Source organism: Miscanthus floridulus, chromosome 6, assembly GCF_019320115.1.
Source record: "Miscanthus floridulus cultivar M001 chromosome 6, ASM1932011v1, whole genome shotgun sequence".
NCBI classification, from domain to species: domain Eukaryota; kingdom Viridiplantae; phylum Streptophyta; class Magnoliopsida; order Poales; family Poaceae; genus Miscanthus; species Miscanthus floridulus.
In genome coordinates, this window is record NC_089585.1 from 114,904,979 (window position 1) to 114,922,786 (window position 17,808).

General features: G+C 45.3%; 2 protein-coding genes across 2 annotated transcripts; both read left to right on the forward strand.

Annotated features, from left to right (window-relative positions):
• The first annotated feature begins 1,143 nt into the window (after positions 1-1,143).
• On the forward strand, positions 1,144-7,762 carry LOC136456666 (conserved oligomeric Golgi complex subunit 1-like). The gene is made up of 6 exons (XM_066456596.1): positions 1,144-3,417; positions 4,013-4,207; positions 5,075-5,373; positions 5,487-5,672; positions 6,344-6,521; positions 7,009-7,762. Exons 1-6 carry the CDS (start codon positions 1,201-1,203, stop codon positions 7,150-7,152), a joined length of 3,219 nt encoding a protein of 1,072 aa, XP_066312693.1. The 5' UTR covers positions 1,144-1,200; the 3' UTR covers positions 7,153-7,762.
• A 5,157-nt stretch (positions 7,763-12,919) lies between these two features.
• LOC136461058 (uncharacterized) lies at positions 12,920-15,194 on the forward strand. Its single transcript, XM_066460523.1, has 2 exons — positions 12,920-12,983; positions 13,753-15,194. The coding sequence occupies exons 1-2, from the start codon at positions 12,920-12,922 to the stop codon at positions 15,192-15,194; spliced, it is 1,506 nt and encodes a 501-aa protein (XP_066316620.1).
• Positions 15,195-17,808: the final 2,614 nt, after the last annotated feature.

The following is a 17,808-nucleotide window of genomic DNA, read 5'->3' on the forward strand; positions in this document are numbered from 1 at the left end:
TTTGGGCTTTGGAGTTGCCTCACATGATGCTAGCATGTTCGCTGGTTGATTTTTGGGCTGGCTGGTGCTGATTTATTGTGAGAGAAAAACATTATTGGCTGACTGGTTTGGGCTGACTGAAACCAACAAGCGAACAGATCGAGTGTAGAGCATTAACTTGAGTACGACTCCTCATCAAGTACTACATATTCAGCATTTCAACATTGTTTAGATAGCTTTATACGCTTATTACACTCTTCGTGGTCTTGTTTCTTTCATAGAGAAATTCACTACTGAAGACTGCACATACCACATGCCGTTCAGTCTGCAAAATTTATCATTAATTTAGATGCACTTGCACAACCGATTGAAATGCTGGAGTAGAATACGGGCCTGTTTGGTTTCTTTAGTTCGCGGACTAAAGTTTAGTCCCTGAACTAAAGTTGAGTACGGATCCTATTTAGTTTCAGGGACTAAAGTCCATTAATATAGTTGTATAAAGACAATATTACCCCTATTGAGATGAAGATATTACAACTACTGGCCACGGGTGGGATGGGGAGTAACGAGGGGCAGGATTGTCTTCAGAACACTTTAGTCCAGTTTAATTACCCCCTCATGGACTAGAGGACTAAACCCTTTAGTCCAAATTTTAGTCCATGTATTTAGCATTTTAGGGACTAAAAATATGCATTTTAGTCCACATTTTAGTTTAGTCCATAGAACTTTGGACCCATTGCTGTACTAACGCCGAATCACTTCTAGTTTTGCAGCTTTTTCTTAATTCTTTTGGAACACAGAAGTTTTATAAAAATCATATAAAATTTTATAGAAAATGAATTTATTTTATAAGAAAACATAAAAAACAAGGGGAAATTCTTAGTTCCAAAGAGTGATTTACTGTGGTATAGCATTCAACTCAAAAATCCTGAAACTAACGGCCCACCAAATCGGCCACTTTCTCAACCACTGACAAACCGTCCCACCACTGCCCTACATACACATATCCACGAGGTTCCGAGCTCCCGGTTCACCAGGCCCTCGCTCTCTGACTTATCGGGCCCACCATTGACTAACTATCGGCCCCGCCAAACACCCTCCTTCCACCTCGTCCTGCTAACTCAAACGTACGTGCCTCTTCACTAGTCAGTCTCTCCCCCACCCCTCCCTCCCGATCCTCTCTTGGATCTCGCCGCGCGCTCGAAGGCAAGGGGGGCCGCGATGCCTGCGGCGGCCGTTCCCGGAGGCGGCGGCGCCGCCGACGCCGAGGATCTGTTCCGCACCAAGCGCATCCCGGAGATTCGCGCGGCTGAGGGCGCCACCCGACGCGAGATCTCCGCCAAGGAGGAGGAGCTCCGGCAGCTCGTCGGGCGCAGCTACCGCGACCTGCTCGACTCCGCGGACTCCATCCTCCTCATCAAGCAGTCCTCCGATGCCATATCCGACAACCTCGCCCGCATCTCCGGCTCCCTCTCGTCGCTCTCGCCGCCCGCTGAACCCTCTCCCGCCTTATGCGCCGCCTCGCCGTCTCCGTCTGCTGGAGGGCGCGCGAGGCTGTACGCGCTCGCCGCGCGCGCCAAGTACCTGGTTGACACGCCGGAGCACATCTGGGGCCAGCTCGACGAGGGCCTGCTCCTGGAGGCGGCGGGGCGGTACCTGCGGGCTCAGGTCGTGCACGGGCGGCTCTCCCGCGACGCCGCGGCCGCCGCGCGGTTCCCACTCCTCGCGCACCAGGCGCAGCTCGTGGAGGCGTTCCGGCCGCAGATCGCCCAGCGCGCGCGCGAGCGCCTCGCCGACCGCCGCCTCCCTGTAGCGGCTCACGCTGACGCGCTTGCGGCCGTGGCCGCCATCGACGCCCCGTCGCTTGCCCCGGCACAGGCGCTCCTCCTCTTCCTCACCTCGCGCCGCGCTTGGATCTCCCACGCCCTAGTTGGGCTCGCCTCGGATCTGTCATCCTACACCTCTGTGCTGTGCGATATCGCGAGGATCGTGCGGATCACGCTTGGCCACGTTGGACAGTTGTTTGTGCCTGCACTCAGTGATATGCCGTTGTTCTTCAAGACGGTGCTTGAGAAGACCCCGCCTGAGCAGTTGTTCGGTGGCATTCCGGACCCTGATGATGAAGCACGGCTGTGGAAGGAGCACATGAACCAGCTTGAGGCTACAATGGTGCTGCTTGAGCCAGATGCCATTGCTGGGGCCTGTACGGATTGGCTCAAGGAATGTTGTACTGAAATTTTTGGTGTGATTGCTGGTGAGCAAAAGTTGGTTGATGCCATTGGGAGTGGGGAGCTGCTTGGATCAGTGCAAAGGCTTGTACGTGATGCACTAGATGGGAGGGACGGATTGGAGGGAAGTTTGGAGCAGTGGCTGAAGAGCGTCTTTGGGTCAGATATTGAGTCCCCGTGGGATCAGATCCGTGGGTTGATCTTGAAGGATGGCAAGGATATTTTTGAGGATTGGATGGAGGAAGCATTTGTGCGGCGGATGAAGGACATTGTGCATTCAGAGCTTGATAGATTGTGTGCTAGTGTTAACGTGAAGGAATCAGTTCAGACTATTGGTGACAATGCTGATCCAAAGGATGCTGGAGATTTCCTAGCATACCTGCGGAAATCTTCAAAGGGCGGTGGTTTCTGGTTCTCAGAGTCTAAGACCAAGAAAGGCGGAGTTTTGGCACACTTGAAACCAATTGCTGATGAAAATGATTTTCATAGCTGCCTAACATCGTATTTTGGGCCAGAAGTTAGTCGGATCAGGAGTGCAATTGACAGTAAATGCAAGAATATCCTGGACGATCTGTTAAGCTTTGTGGAGTCACATAATTCAGCCCCAAGGCTGAAGGAATTGGTGCCATACCTCCAGGAGAAATGCTACAGGACCATCTCGGGAGTACTGAAAGAATTAGAAGCTGAGCTCAGAAAGCTCTCTGCTTTGTTGGGAACCAAAAAGGAGGGTACCGACATACCTGCAGCTTCTATTATAGCAGAGAGGTCTCTCTTCATTGGTCGTCTCTTGTTTGCGCTGAGATACCATTCAAGTCATGTACCCCTGATACTAGGTTCCCCAAGGGAGTGGGTAAAGGAGGCGGGTGGTGCAGCATTTGCCAGGTTATCATCACCTACACCAAGACATTCAAGGGCATCTTTTGATTCTTTGGTATCTTTTACACCCAGAAGGCGCACATTTGACAGTCCCAAGAGTCCTGGAAGGCAATTCTCGGATAGCCCGAGAAGACAAACTATTGCTGCTGCAGTATCTTTGTTTGGCGCTGATGATAGATCCAATCCTAGACTTGATGAACTCAATAAGACCCTGCAGTCACTTTGCATCATGGCTCATAATGTATGGATAGCATGGGTGTCCACTGAATTATCTCACATTCTTTCATATGATCTCAACAAGGATGATTCACTATCCTCTTCAACTCCTTTGAGGGTATGCCTTTGAACCCACTTGCAGTTCCGATATCTTTTAGTGTATAATACGGTGTAGTTTTTGAATTACATGACTGCATTTTATTTGGTTTGGAAAATTTAAGTAGATTCACATGTATAATAATATAGCATATGGGACCATCTCTGAACACATTGAGGGCAATATGTGTTTGTACCTTACCTAGAGAGACTAGGTGAATTAAGGAAAATCGTGGGTAGGTATACATTGTACTTCTTGAGGCCTGATGAAGAACACTAACTTTGGACATAATGCCTCATAAGATTACCGAGAGTGAATTTAAAGGTACACCTGAATTGATTGGAGCTAGAAAAAATATTTAAAAGGAGGCAGGGACTAGGTGCTTGGTTTCACCCTCGCGCATAGTGCAATTGCCGCCTACCCTGCCTAGGTGCCTGCTTATCAGTAATCAGACACTTAGCATCACTGATATAAGCTGGCCTAATCCAAGCACTAAATTTTACTATTTTACCCAGAGCTTTCAAGCTATTTAGTGTACCAAACAAATATTATTTCATTTTTCTTGTCGATACAGAATTCTAATTGCTTTAGTTGTGTGGTTTGGTTGCATTGTTAGGGCTGGGAAGTCACAGTAATTAAACAAGAGGAAACAACTGAGGGTCCCTTGGAGATGCAAATAGCTCTTCCATCGATGCCTTCATTGTACATCATATCCTTTCTTTATCAAGCATGCTTGGAGATTCATAAGGTTGGAGGGCACATCCTGGACAGGATTATTTTGCATAATTTTGCATGGGAGCTACTGCAGAAGGTATGTCCCTGTTACAAGTTCACAGTCATGATGCGTTGGACTCAAAATCGAAGTATTTTATTTTGTATGAACCTCTAGCCAAGAATCCAAGAGTTGATTCTTTGTTTTTTTTCTTTTGCAATTAAGCTGTTTCTTGGATCTGCACAAACCACAAATAGCTTATTTGTGGTTTGTTTATCCATGGACTCAGCATGGAGAATGTTGGATTTTACTTAGAGATATTTGACATCATAATGATAATAACACTGACACATCTGATGGATTTTTTTTTTGGCCTGTCCTGTTTAGTGCTGGGAAAGTCTAATTCATATTTCTCCAGCATGGGAATAGATTCTCAGTCAAACTATTGCAACTTAAGAAAGATTTATTTGTTTCTAAAAAATAGTAACCAGTCTTCGATTTAGGTGTCTTCAGACTGGAACTAGTGCTTCATCTAGACAATATGGACTAAGGCCCCGTTTGGCCGGGCTCCGGCTCCTGCCTGTCGGCTCCTGGGCGGCCGACATCCGGTTACTGTTCACCAGACCCGTTTTTCTCTCTCCTCCTTTCCTCCCTCACTGACACCATCGGAGCCGGAGAAGCTCGTTTTTCTGGCTCCGCGGCTCCGGCTCCTGGGCGGCCGACACCCGGCTACAGTGCAGGAGCCGGAGCCCGCGGGAGCCCGGCCAAACGGGGCCTAATGCTTCATGCTTGGGTGCTTCAGCTCCATGAATATTCCAGTTGACATTGTTTTTTACATGACCTAGTTGCTGCCTGTTTTATCAAAGTTGTCTCAAACCTGTACTGATGATGATTCCATACGATCCTGTCAGTACGTCTTTCAAGAAATGTGATCCATTGATCCAACTTTTACTTAAATATATGCAGGTCATCAATATTTATGAAAATTTTCTTTCATCTGTTGAATCTGGGAATTCTCCGGTTTCAGAGAAAGGAATTCTGCAAATACTGCTAGACTTGCGTTTCATTGGTGATGTCCTATCAGGAGGTAAAAGTTCTTCCACCAACACTACTGAAATGCAGACAAATTCTTTGCCAAGCACCGTCACCAAGACTTCCTTCAGGAGAAAACAGTCACAATTACAGGCAGACTCAGCTGTCATAGAGCCTATAAACAAGTTAGTCAACAGGCTCTCACAGAGATTGGATCCTATAGACTGGGCCACGTAAGATTTTTTCCAATTTAAATTGTTTCCTGTCATGTTATTAAAATATGTAACAAATTAACTACAGACTCTGCTTTACATTCCTCCCAACTGAAAGCTGTGTCTTTAAATAGGTATGAACCTTACCTGTGGGAGAATGAGAAGCAATCTTACAAGCGTTATGTTGTTCTTTTTGGTTTTTTGGTCCAACTGAATCACATGTACACTGGTATTGCACAAAAATTACCAACGAAATCAAATACAGATTCAAATATCATGAGGTGCTCTCAGGTTCCAAGATTCAAGTACCTACCAATCAGGTAAATGATCTGTGTCGTGTAAATAACTAACTATGGATTTATATATTGCCAAGTGCATGTCCCATTAAGTGATTTTGAAAGGTGTTTTAGACTTATTTTTGTGCTCAAACCAACCTGTCAGCAGCGTACCTACCATTGCAATCAGCAGATATAGTTATGATATGGAAATTTTGTGCTTGACAACATTTGTTGACAAGATATGCTTGTTAAACCTGATGTATTTCTATGCCATAATTCTGGAACATATAATGGGCAACTTCATAGCATTCTGCAAAAAGGTCATCTGCTAAATGTCAGGAGCTTACATTAGTGAGTTAATATTAGTATATTACAGCTTCAGTGTTGAATCCTTACAAGTGATATTATGACTTGTAACTTTGGATAAGACACTATACTCTATTCTGGTGTACTGTATGGATGACTAAGTAGTAGTAAATGTCGAGATGAACAGTTAATGGACAATAAAGAAAATGTATATTTTTAGTGTGCTCGTTCTACATTTAGGAGACTTGTGTAATATCATTCTTATCTTTGATTTGCTTTTTTGTTCCATTTAGCAACCTATGTTGGTGTTCTGATTTTCTTTTGGGGATTTTCAGGTGGCTTGTGGAGAATATACTCTTTTTTTTTAGATTCTGATCTCTTCCTTTTTTTTGTCTTCTTGCCTACAGTGCCCCATCTATATCATCAAGATCACACAAATCGTCACTACAGTCGCCATCTAGTGACTCCACATCTAAAAATCCTTGGAAATCCTATTCAAATGGAGATAGATCTACTACACCAGAGTTTGGTGATAATGCAAGTCTTGTCAGTGCTGCTCCATTGCTTAAGTCATTTGTTACCCAGGTGAGTAACTGACTACAAGTTTATTGATTGTTAACTTCAATTCTAGCCTAAACAAGTAAAAAAAGATCCTCACGTTCTGTATAACTTATTAATTTATCCATCAAAATTCATTCTGCTTGGTTGAGGAAAATTTCCATTAGCATGGTATGAGATACTTGCAGAATTAGCCCTGGAAACAGTGAAAATTTATAAGCACTGACTGATTCATATCTTGTGTTGATATCTTGTGACTGTTGCTAGCACATTTATTTTCATTTTTGAGCCAACAATGTCTTGTTTTCTACTTCTATTTTTTCATTTAGTCCCTAGATCTGTGGAAATTAGAAGACTTTTTTCTTTCTTTGTACGAAAGACAAATCAAGAGGTTTATCTTTTCACATGTTTTCTGTCTATTCCCTTTTACAAAACTTATTGACGCAACCTATAATTGTTGTATCTTTCAAGTGAATTCAAATATTCATCAAAATATCTTCATGTCATTTGTCAGGTGGGGAGCAAATTTGGGGAGAACACATCAAGATGGGGGTCCATGCTCTCTGACGGGCAGGTTGGTAAGCTAAGTGACATCCTCCCTGGACCAGCAGCTGGGTTTTTCTCTTCTTTCACATCTGGAGCTCGATATGATTCATAGTAATGGCACCATGATCCTTGATCTTTACCCCTTACTACACGCCATATGGAAACTCACGTGTCATCAAGAGAACAAGAGAACTGTTGTCAGGTGTAATATGCCTTTGGAAATCTGTTGCTTACAGAATGATGCCACATTGCTGGTCCAGCGTTGCTTGGCATATCCTGCCATGCCTCTTCACATCTTATCATGACTAGACAGTGTCATGGAGAAGCTCAGGAAATTATGATGGAAAAGATGAGATTTATTCTATATCGGCTGCCCACTGGTTGAATGAGTGGTTAGGGAAATCAAATTTGGTTTCAGTGTGTTTCCTGCTTGCATTTGACTTGGTACATAAGACAGAACAAGTGCAACTCGCCGCTGATACTAGCTCAGTTTGGGGACTCATGTAGTCATGTTGTGGATACGCGGCACTTGAAGTTGTGAAAAGAATTTTGGAGGCCCATTCTTTCTTTCTTTCTTATCTTTGTCTCGGCGAGTTGGCTGATTTTTTTCACCGGAACAGTGCTGGAACTGCTGAGGTTGTGGTTTTATCATGTAGGCAAATTTGCAAAATGTGTACACTGGAAATATAGGAATAATAAAGTCTGTATCATGCGTTCATGTCCACTCAGCATTATGCTGATTGCCATAGTCTTCTGTAATTGTCTACATGTGGGATTTGAAGTTGTTATTAGGTACAGTTGCTGATTTTATAGGTGCCTAATTAGAGAGCAGAAATTATAGCAAAACAAGCATCTAAGCAGGACCATGGAAAATTTGGCTGGCTAAGGCTGTGATTGGTTCCCCGTATCTCCCCTATCCTGGCTGTTTGGCTGTATGTATCCACCGACGCCTGTATGTATGGCCTATTGGGTGTAAAGCGACTATTATCCTGGCCTGTTGGATGCTTTCACTGGTTGGATACGCTGCGTCCCAAGCAAAACACTGCTAGGCCTGGGCTCAGGGGAAGTGTCAATGTACAAGCTCATGCACGCACATCATTTTCACACGGGCATTGAGTGCAGGGTCACTGAATCTGCTCATGCACTGCAAGCAACTAATCACTCTTCCTTCTAGGATCACTACATCCACTGATCCACTCAATTTTGTTTCACTTTTCATCCAAGTATCCAACATATTATACGACGTGGCTCTATCTCTATGAAACAATGTTCAAGCAAGCAAGCACACCGACACCCAAAGCCGTTGCGCTCGGTGGATGAGTTTTTTTTATTATTACTATTTTGAAAGCCGGTGGATGAGATGTTATCAGCACGTGATTGTGGCCATTGCCATGGATTAGGAAGCTTCGGGCTGGAAAAGGTTCCCCGCTTTTCGTGATGCGTATGTGAGTGATGATCCACATGGACCCACACAGACACAGTGCGCGCAGAGGGCGAACCGCGAACAACCAAACCCGTTCATTCGTTCAAGCTCGAGAGAGACTGCTGGACACCCGAGCAACGGGTTGAGTGGACGGACAAGCGCCGTGGCCGGGCCGGGCTGTGCCAGCCCACGGGCCTGAGCAGCGGCCTAGACACGGCCTGCTGCCTCGGGCCGGGCCAGTCTGGGCCCGTATGTCACCGGGCTGGGCTGTGCTCGTGTCGGGCTAAAAAAACGTGCTTCGTGCCGTGCCGTCGTGCCTCGAGCTGCATGAACAACTATATGCCCGTGCACAAAGTCAAAAGTGTACCATATGGGTAGGTACGTATATGTATGGTATAGAAGAAAACATCGTGTATACTCCGTATATGTCTCGGAGAAGAAACACTTTTTTGGGAGGCTTTACAACACATCGATTAGTCTACGTCATAATATCCGACCAACTCGTGTCGATCATATATGTACATAAATATCACTCGGCCAGCAAGGCTGGCAGCTGCAAATTAAAATGTCGGCAGCTGCCGGGCCGTTCTCCTGGTCATATCTGAGAGTCTGATAATCGAGGTGAGGTCCGGTCTCGAGGGGCGTAGATTAAAGGCGTACTCCTCGCTCTAAATTATAATTCATCCAAAGAATCAAAACATCTCAAGTTTAATCAAATTTATATAATAAAATAATCAATAATGATATAATTAAGATCTTCGGACAGACGGACGCCTCCCTCCGCTCACTCCTGCACGCGCCGCTTGCCTAGAGACGGGGTGTTCGGTTGTACTACTTTCAACTTGTTTCAGCTTATTCTCTCTCACAGAACACTATTGAATCAGCCAAAATAAGTTCCAAAAGTGACCAGCCGAACACCCGTCCGCTCGTCCTGTCCGTGTGCCCTGATGCTCGCTGCGCCGTTTTCTCCTTGCGGCACCGTACCCATCTGCCCACCCCACTCCGCCTCGCCGCCGCCGGTCCCCGCAGCACCACACCCCCGCTGCGGCGCACCACATCCCCTGCGGCCTCCTCTACTCTGCCTCCCCGCGTTGCCCCCTCTACGCCGCATTCCCCACCGGTCTCGGTCCGCCTCGCTCGCCTTCACCGCACTGCCTCCTCGCCATGGCCGGCCCGCTCGTCGTGACCGCCTCCACCGAGCTGGCGAGCCGCCGCCAACACCGAGCCGCGCGAGCCTCCATGACGGATACTCCAGCAAGCAGGCGAGGGGAATGAGATTCATGTGACATCGCGCGCACCGTGTGAGTTGCCCATGCCATTGTCGCACAACGAGGTCCATGCGCCGCCGTCGATCTCCACGCCGGCGTGCCTCCATTCATCCAAGTAAAGCCCATGTTGCAAGAATATGTTTCAAGTGTTTCAGATATTTCATCTAGATATTGTAAAAGTAGATCGTAATATTGCATATCTTGCAGTGCTTATATAAGTATGTTTCAAGTGTACATTATAAATGTTTCATCTCGTTTTCCATACTATGTTTGCAAGTATTTTATCTAGATGTTGTGTATGTTTTCACACATATGAAGTGTTTTCAGGTGTTTTTTTTGCAAATGCTTCATACGCATGTTTCGAGTGTTTTAGCTGTTTCGTACGTATGTTACAAGTGTGTTTATCTGGATGTTTCAACAAGTAGATCTGATGTTGCAGCTAGTGTTTCACAAGAATGTTTCATGTGTTTCATATGTCTTCAGACGTATGTTGCAAGTGTTGCATCTGGATGTTTCAAAAGTAGATCTGATGTTGCAGCTAGTGCTTCACAAGCATGTTTCATGTGTTTCATATGCCTTCAGACGTATGTTGCATCCGGATGTTTTAAAAGTAGATCAGATGTTGTATTTCTGTCTTTGCTTTTTTGCAGCCTCACCTTTGCCTCGATGTCTCCTACTCCTCTCGGCATTGGATGGGCATCCGCTCCCTTCCCCTCTTCTGGATGCTGGCATAGCCACCTGCTGCAGTTGCTGGCCGCGTGCATAAGCGTGAGAAGCGAAGGGAGCACGAGCAGGGACTCCCCATGTGCAGTTGGACGGCATGGGCCCCACGTAGGTGGGCACGGGATGCAACCGTGCGGGGGGAGACGGAGTGCAGGCACGGGCGTTCGTCCGGACGTCTAGATGCTAGCACTGCCGTAAAATAATACCATTTTACGATGTTAAATAAGTATCATTAGATTTTTTATTAATTAAATTTTTATATTATACCTATTTAATGTTATAAATCTTTATATTTTTTTATTTTTAATCAATTTTAAGATGCTTTGACTCTCGAAAAAGCTGGAATGACTTATTTGGAACGGAGCGAGTACTTACATATACATACCGTGGCATTGAACCAACCACGACAAGAGTCATTGACTTTCGGCCTCTTCGCTGGTTGATTTCTGGACTGATAAGCTCGGCTGATGCTGATTTGTTGTGAGAGGAAAACACTGTTGGCTAGCTGATAAGCCATGACTGAAACTAACAAGCGAACGTACCGTTTGTAGGGCAGCAGTACCATATATATGTGCATACATCGTCGCTCATGCATGCACGAGCATGGTTCATAGGTTGGCACTATCAGCTCGCCATGTCCATCTTTTGTTGGGACAATTGTCTGGCAGACATCTAAAGCGATGGTTATTTGCTAGCGGACACCCCGTTTTGAGCAGTTTGACAGAAGACACTCTAGTTCGTTGAAATTATGCCATAGGACACCGCGGCCCGGTTTCAACCGGTTGAGGAGAGAAAATTTTGTTTTGGACATCCGATGCCCCTGAGCCACACTTGGGTCCGCCCCAAGCTGATCTGGTTGGACAACATAAGAACAGAACTGGAAGAAGAGACAGGGTGAGAACGCCATAGCCCAAGCTCTGCCGGAGTCAAAGCTCCGCCCTTGTCGAGCGGGCTGCGAATGCCAGAGCCCAAGCTACGCCCCTGCCGAGCAGCTCCGCACCGGAGTCCGGCGTCGCCCCGCCGCTCAAGATCCAGAGTCGCCTACGTCCTCCTCGCATCAACGGTGCCTCCTTCCTCCTTCCTCCTTCCTCCTTCCTCCTCGCATCGACGGCAGATCCAGCGGCGCCCATCAGCGGTCTGGATCTTGCAGGCCAAGCGGCGGCTCCCTCCCGAGTTCTAGCGGTGGCGGTGACCTCTCCACCTTCCATGCGAGCGGCTCCCCATCTCCGATGCCTTAGTATGATGGCGCTGTTAGTATCAGTATATGTGGGAGTCACCTGTGGAGTTGGCGGAGGATGGATTTGGAGCACATAGGAGGATTCTGGTAGCTCTTTGAGGAGTTTGCTCCGGTCGATGGCCTAGACCATAGTCATATGCTTGCCACCAATGAAGGCCTCCTCGATCTGCAAGCCGCCGCTGTCTTCCACGATGCGACGAAGCGCAAGAGCAACCGCAGCGGGCGCGGAGCCCCCAAGCTCCATGGCGAGGTCGGCCAGAGCAGCCCGCTTGGCCTCGCTGGTGGACGACGTTTCGGACTGGAGGCGGCGCACGAGCGCGGCGGCATCGATCTCGGCAAAGGGGACGAACTCGAGGAGACACACGGCAACCATGGTATGCACGATGTCGATGCCACCGTCGGTTCTCGCGCCCCCTGCAGCGGCGAAAGCTAGGGAGGACCCCGGCGAGGTCTTGCGGCGGGTGGAGCGGGCCGGGTTGGGGAGGGCGTGGCGGTGCGGGGGCCTAAGGCTGGGGTTCTGCACGTGGATGCTGGCATTGGGGTACAGCGGCGCCATCCCCTCCGTTGGGTCCAACCAGACCAGGTTGGGGGCGGACCCAAGTGTGGCTCAGGGGCACCGGATGTCCAAAATAAAATTTTCTCTCTCCTCAACCAGCTGAAACCGGACCACGGTGTCCTGTGGCATAATTTCAATGAACCAGAGTGTCTTCTGGTAAACTGCTCAAAACAAAGTGTCCACCAGCAAACGACCATCACTTTGGATGTCCGCCAGACAATTGTCCCTTTTTTTGTTATACTCGTATATACAATATATTGTATATTGATCAACGACGTACTAGAGATTACTCAGGTCTTATTTACATGTTTGTGTATCCACTTCAATTTATATGTATTGGAGTGAATTAGAATGGAACCTATCAATCCACTCTAACACATGTGAAATAAGATATCAACGGCATACTAGAGATCTACTCAGGTCTTGTTTAGATACATATATGCATTGGCGGACCTAGTGGGTGGTCAGGGTGGTCCACCAACCACCCTGTGGGTCACCCGTCCAACCATACATCTGATTCACTGAACCGAGCGATGACCTGACGTCTGACGACCTGACGACCTGACTATGTGTTCCATAATTCTAGCCACGACCTGTCGACCTGACGACCAACAACGTGGAAGCTGGCCCACTAATGAATGGGGACGGCTCAGCCACGGGGGCGCGGGGCACATGGACTACGGCTCAGGCCACGTCCGGCCCAAGCACGCGCTGGACCCGGGCCTCGTCTATACGAGTCTACGACGTGTCATACCAGCAGTCCAGGGCTCTTCGCGAATCGCGTGCGCCGCCGCCCTACCAGCAGAATAGCTGATCATCGCCCGTCGCTTTGCCTGGCCTGGAGCCCTGGACTGCCGCCATCGCCTGCAAGACTGATCGCCACTCGCCAGTCCTTCGTCAGTTCCCTAGGTGATACTCCCCGTCCATCCCCGTCCTTCCTCAGTTCCAGGTTTCTTCCGATCGTTAGTTTTGCTAATTGGCGAGTGTTTTTTCTAGAACTCTTGAGTCTTGAATTATAAAAAGAAACAGAGACATTCGATCCCTTTTTCAGAAAGCAGTAAAGAAGGCGGCTGCTATTGACCCACCTCTGGATGAAAATATTGTGGAACAGTAGAATCAAGTTGAAGAAATTGCAGATCATTTGCCCTCGTCCCCGCTAGCATCACCGCCACCGCCCGCATCAAAGCCGCCGGCGTATGACATCAATCGCCTACTATATGATCTAGGTGAAAGGCTGCCCATTGAAGATTATCCTATTAATGATCAAGATGCAATCCGTAGAGCATATATTACTAAAGGTGCTTGCAAACCTTATATACATGATTTTCCATACCGAAACATTGGAGGCGTACCTCGTCGATTCAGTATACAATGGTTGTATAATTATGAGTGGCTCGAATATAGTGTCAAGAAGGATTCTGCATTTTGCTTCATATGCTACTTGTTCAAGAAGGGCAGTGGGTCAAAAACTTTTATTGTTGATGGATGGAATAATTGGAATATAGGAAACACAGCACTTCTCAAACATTCTGGTTCTAGGGCACATAAAGCAGCTCAAGAGAGGTACATTGGTTTTATGAATCCCAAGGTAGCAATTGATTATAACATTGACAAGTGGAGTGAGGAGGAGCTTCGTCTTTACAAGAAAAGATTGACATATTCACTTAGATGTATCAAGTTTCTTTTGCATCAAGGATTGACATTCCGTGGACATGATGAAAGTGAAGAGTCTAGCAATAGAGGCAACTTCATTGAACTTTTAAAGTTTCTTGCAGGAAATAGTGAAGAAGTGAACAAGGATGTCTTGAACAATGCACCAGGTAATTGCACTTTGACTAGCCCAAAGATACAAAAGCAAATTATTCACTGTTGTGCCATAGAAATTAGAAAGAAAATAATTGAGGAACTTGGTGATGAGCCCTATGCAATTTTAGCTGATGAGTCTAGTGATATATCACATAAAGAACAACTAGCTCTTTGCTTGTGTTATGTTGATAAACTTGAAAGGCCATGTGAGCACTTTATTGGAGTTGTTCATGTAGATGATACTACCTCTTTGTCACTTAAGAAAGCAATTGAAGTTTTACTTGCTAGTAATGGATTGAGTATGCAGCAGATTAGAGGTCAAGGTTATGATAGGGCTAGCAATATGAAAGGATATATTAAAGGGCTCAAAACTTTAATCATGCAAGAATCACCTTCCGCTTATTATATTCATTGCTTTGCACATCAACTCCAACTAGTTCTTGTTACTATTGTCAAAGGAAATACTGACTACAAGACTTTTTTTGATCAAATATCTATCTTGTTGAACATTGTTGGGGTTTCTTGCAAGCGTCATGATATGCTTCGAAATGCTAGGCTTGAGAATGTCCAGAAAGCACTAGAGTGTGGTGAGTTTGAATTAGGGAGTGGATTAAATCAAGAGATGGGTTTGCCTAGGCCTGGTGACACTTGGTGGGGCTCTCATTACAAAACTATATGTAGCATCATCACTATATATTCCTCAATTCATGATGTGCTCATTGAACTTGGTGCTGATAATGCATATAAGGAAGATTGGACAAAGATACATTTTGTGCTTAGAGCATTTGAAACCTTTGAGTTTATTTTTTTTGTGCACTTAATGTATGTTATTCTTGGATATACAAATGAGTTATCCGAGTGCTTGCAGAGAAGGGATCAAGATATTCTTAATGCAATCTCACTTGTTAATGTGGCAAAGAGCAGAATGCAGGAGTTGAGGTCTAATGGTTGGGATAATTTTCTTCAGAAGGTCACTTCTTTTTTTATTAAACATGGTGTTGAAGTTTCTGCTATGGATGGTGCTTATGTGCCTTATGGAAAATCAGCACGGTATGCTCGTGCCCGGAACCAAACAAATGATGACCATTTTCGAAGAGAAGTATACATTGGTGTCATTGATCAAATTAGTCAAGAGCTATAATCGGTTTGATGAGATCAATATGGAGCTACTCTCTTGTATGTCAGCCTTCAGTCCTTCCAACTCCTTTGCTTCTTTTGATGCACGGAAGGTACGTAGATTGGCTGAATTTTATCCTAAGGACTTCTCCAACAATGATTTGTTAAAACTTGAATTGCAACTTGATAATTATATTATGACATGCGATAAGATGCTAGCTTCCAAGGTCTAGACAACATTGTTGATCTCTCAGTTAAGCTTGTTGAAACAAAGATGCACAAAGTGTATGATATGGTGTACTTGCTTCTCAAATTGATATTGCTTTTACCAGTGGCAACTGCGAGTGTTGAAAGGGTATTTTCTGCATTGGTTATAGTGAAAACAAAGTTAAGGAATAAGATAGGTGATACTGTTTTGGATGATTGTCTAGTCACATTTATTGAGCGGAATATTTTCTTCTAAGTTAATAAAGAATATAATGGAGACATTCATGTCATTGAGAAAGCGGCGGATAAACAAGTAATATTGTAAGTATCATATTGTTATATTTCGAAGTATTTGTATTTCATTTGAACAATTTATATTAAGATTTGACGTCGTTTCACCGAATTATAATATGGTTTTACCGAATTATAAATGATTTACCAAATTATATAAGAATTTTTTTTTTGCGGCGCATACCCTATGTAAAAATCCTAGGTCCGCCACTGCATATATGCACTTCAATCCACGTATATTAAAGTGGATTAAAATAAAACCTAGTTTAATTACGCACCAATCCACTCTCACGTACGTGCATCTACATGAGACGTAGCAGCAGCCAGCAGCTCTCGGATGCGTTGAATCGCGGAGAGAGCAGTACGGGTGAAAACACGGCTCGCACAGTCGCGCACGGGGAGCAGAAGAAACCCGAACCGTGGCTGCTGTCTTCTCTGTCCTCTTCCGATCCGCGCTCATGTTGTTGCGTCCCATCGAACCCGCTATCCAATCCAAGGAACAGAACAAGAACATCCAGCTAGGCTAGGCGGCCAGCCGCACGTGGTCGCCGCTCATCTCCGGAATTTCCGAGACGATTCGGCTCTGACCCAGCGAGTGCGGCCGACGACTGGTCTCCGACGCCGCGTGGGGTCCTCAGGACCACGAGCGTCCGTCATCTCACATTCTCACTTGCGGCGGCGTGGTGGTGTTGCAACAGAAAGGGGGCCGGCCGCGTGGTTAAGCACCACGTACACATAGGGTGTGATCGGATGTTGGCATAGAAATTGCATTGCATTAAGGGTCATGCAGCTATTCTTGCATAAATGAATGTAATTTATTGTAGTTTGGTTTGCCTACATTACTCTATTGCATGGTTTATACATCTGTTTGGTTAAATATAGAGTGGTATCATCCATATAGTATTCCGTGTTTGGTTGGACTAATACCATGAGATTGGAGTTGGCAATTCCTCGAACACCCTCACTGCGTTCCACCATGAACACCACCGTAGAGCACACGCACCCAGAGAAACTAAGGATACATTTAGTAGATTTTTGTAAAAATATTTCAAATTCAGATTCACTGAAGAAAAATTTCGTACCAATGTTTCAAATTCACGTTCTCTCGAGAAAACTTTTTAGCTAATAAATAAGCATCACTATGGCTCACTGCTATAATGCTTGCTACAATGACCTTGGAGTCAGAGCACTGAAGAGCCATGCCAAATGACTCCTGATTTTTTTATGGTTTCTATATAGACATAATTTCTTATATAAATATCCATTTTCTTCTCTCTTCTACTTAATTCCAATATCACATCAATATTTTGTTTAATGCTATAGAAATTAATCCATTGCGATCACCCTTAGTGGTAGTAGAGGGAGTGATGTTGTTGTTATCGATAGAAAAAGATAGGGGAGTGTGAGATCTTTTCCAAGACCCAAAAGAACAGAAGCATGCAGGTGAAAGGTTGCAACTTGTAAGTTTACAAGTTGGGTGTAGATATGTATAAGCTTATAGGTCTAGCTAGTCGCTAAGGATCTTAATCTATGGGCTATATTTTGAGTGTTAGTCGCCGTTGAGTGTTAGGGGTATGCCACGAGCATAAGCTTTTTCTTCCCTTTTTGCAGGCTAATTAAAAAACTTTTGAGTAGCAGTAGCGGGTTTATAGTCTGATTACGTTTGCTGACACATTTATATATATACAAAAGAATTGCATATATAGTCGCCATGCGGCCAATTTGTTAAGAGATGACATCATTCTTTCCCTCTCTCTCGCCGGGGTCCAAACTACTCCTTGGATTAATTAGCCTTCTCGAGAGAATGCTAGTGTGATGCTTCTAAAAGTGATGAGCAATAAAGTGTGATCGTGACATTATCTATCTATCTTTTTTTTATCTCACCACTTCACAAGGCATCAATTGCTTTTGGAGAGGCCAGGGCTTTATTAGTGAAGTTTTCTTTGTCTAAAAACAAGGAGTTATGTGGCTATGAATGGATGCCTTTCACAAGAGAACCTACTTACAAAATGGGTATATAATAATAGTATCGTGTGATAACTTAGTACCTCCTCTAAGGCTTGCTTGGATCCTCCAGTTTTTGCTAGTTCTAAGAATCTGGCTTTTGAAAACTAGGTGAGATCTAAATAGATCAGTTTTTG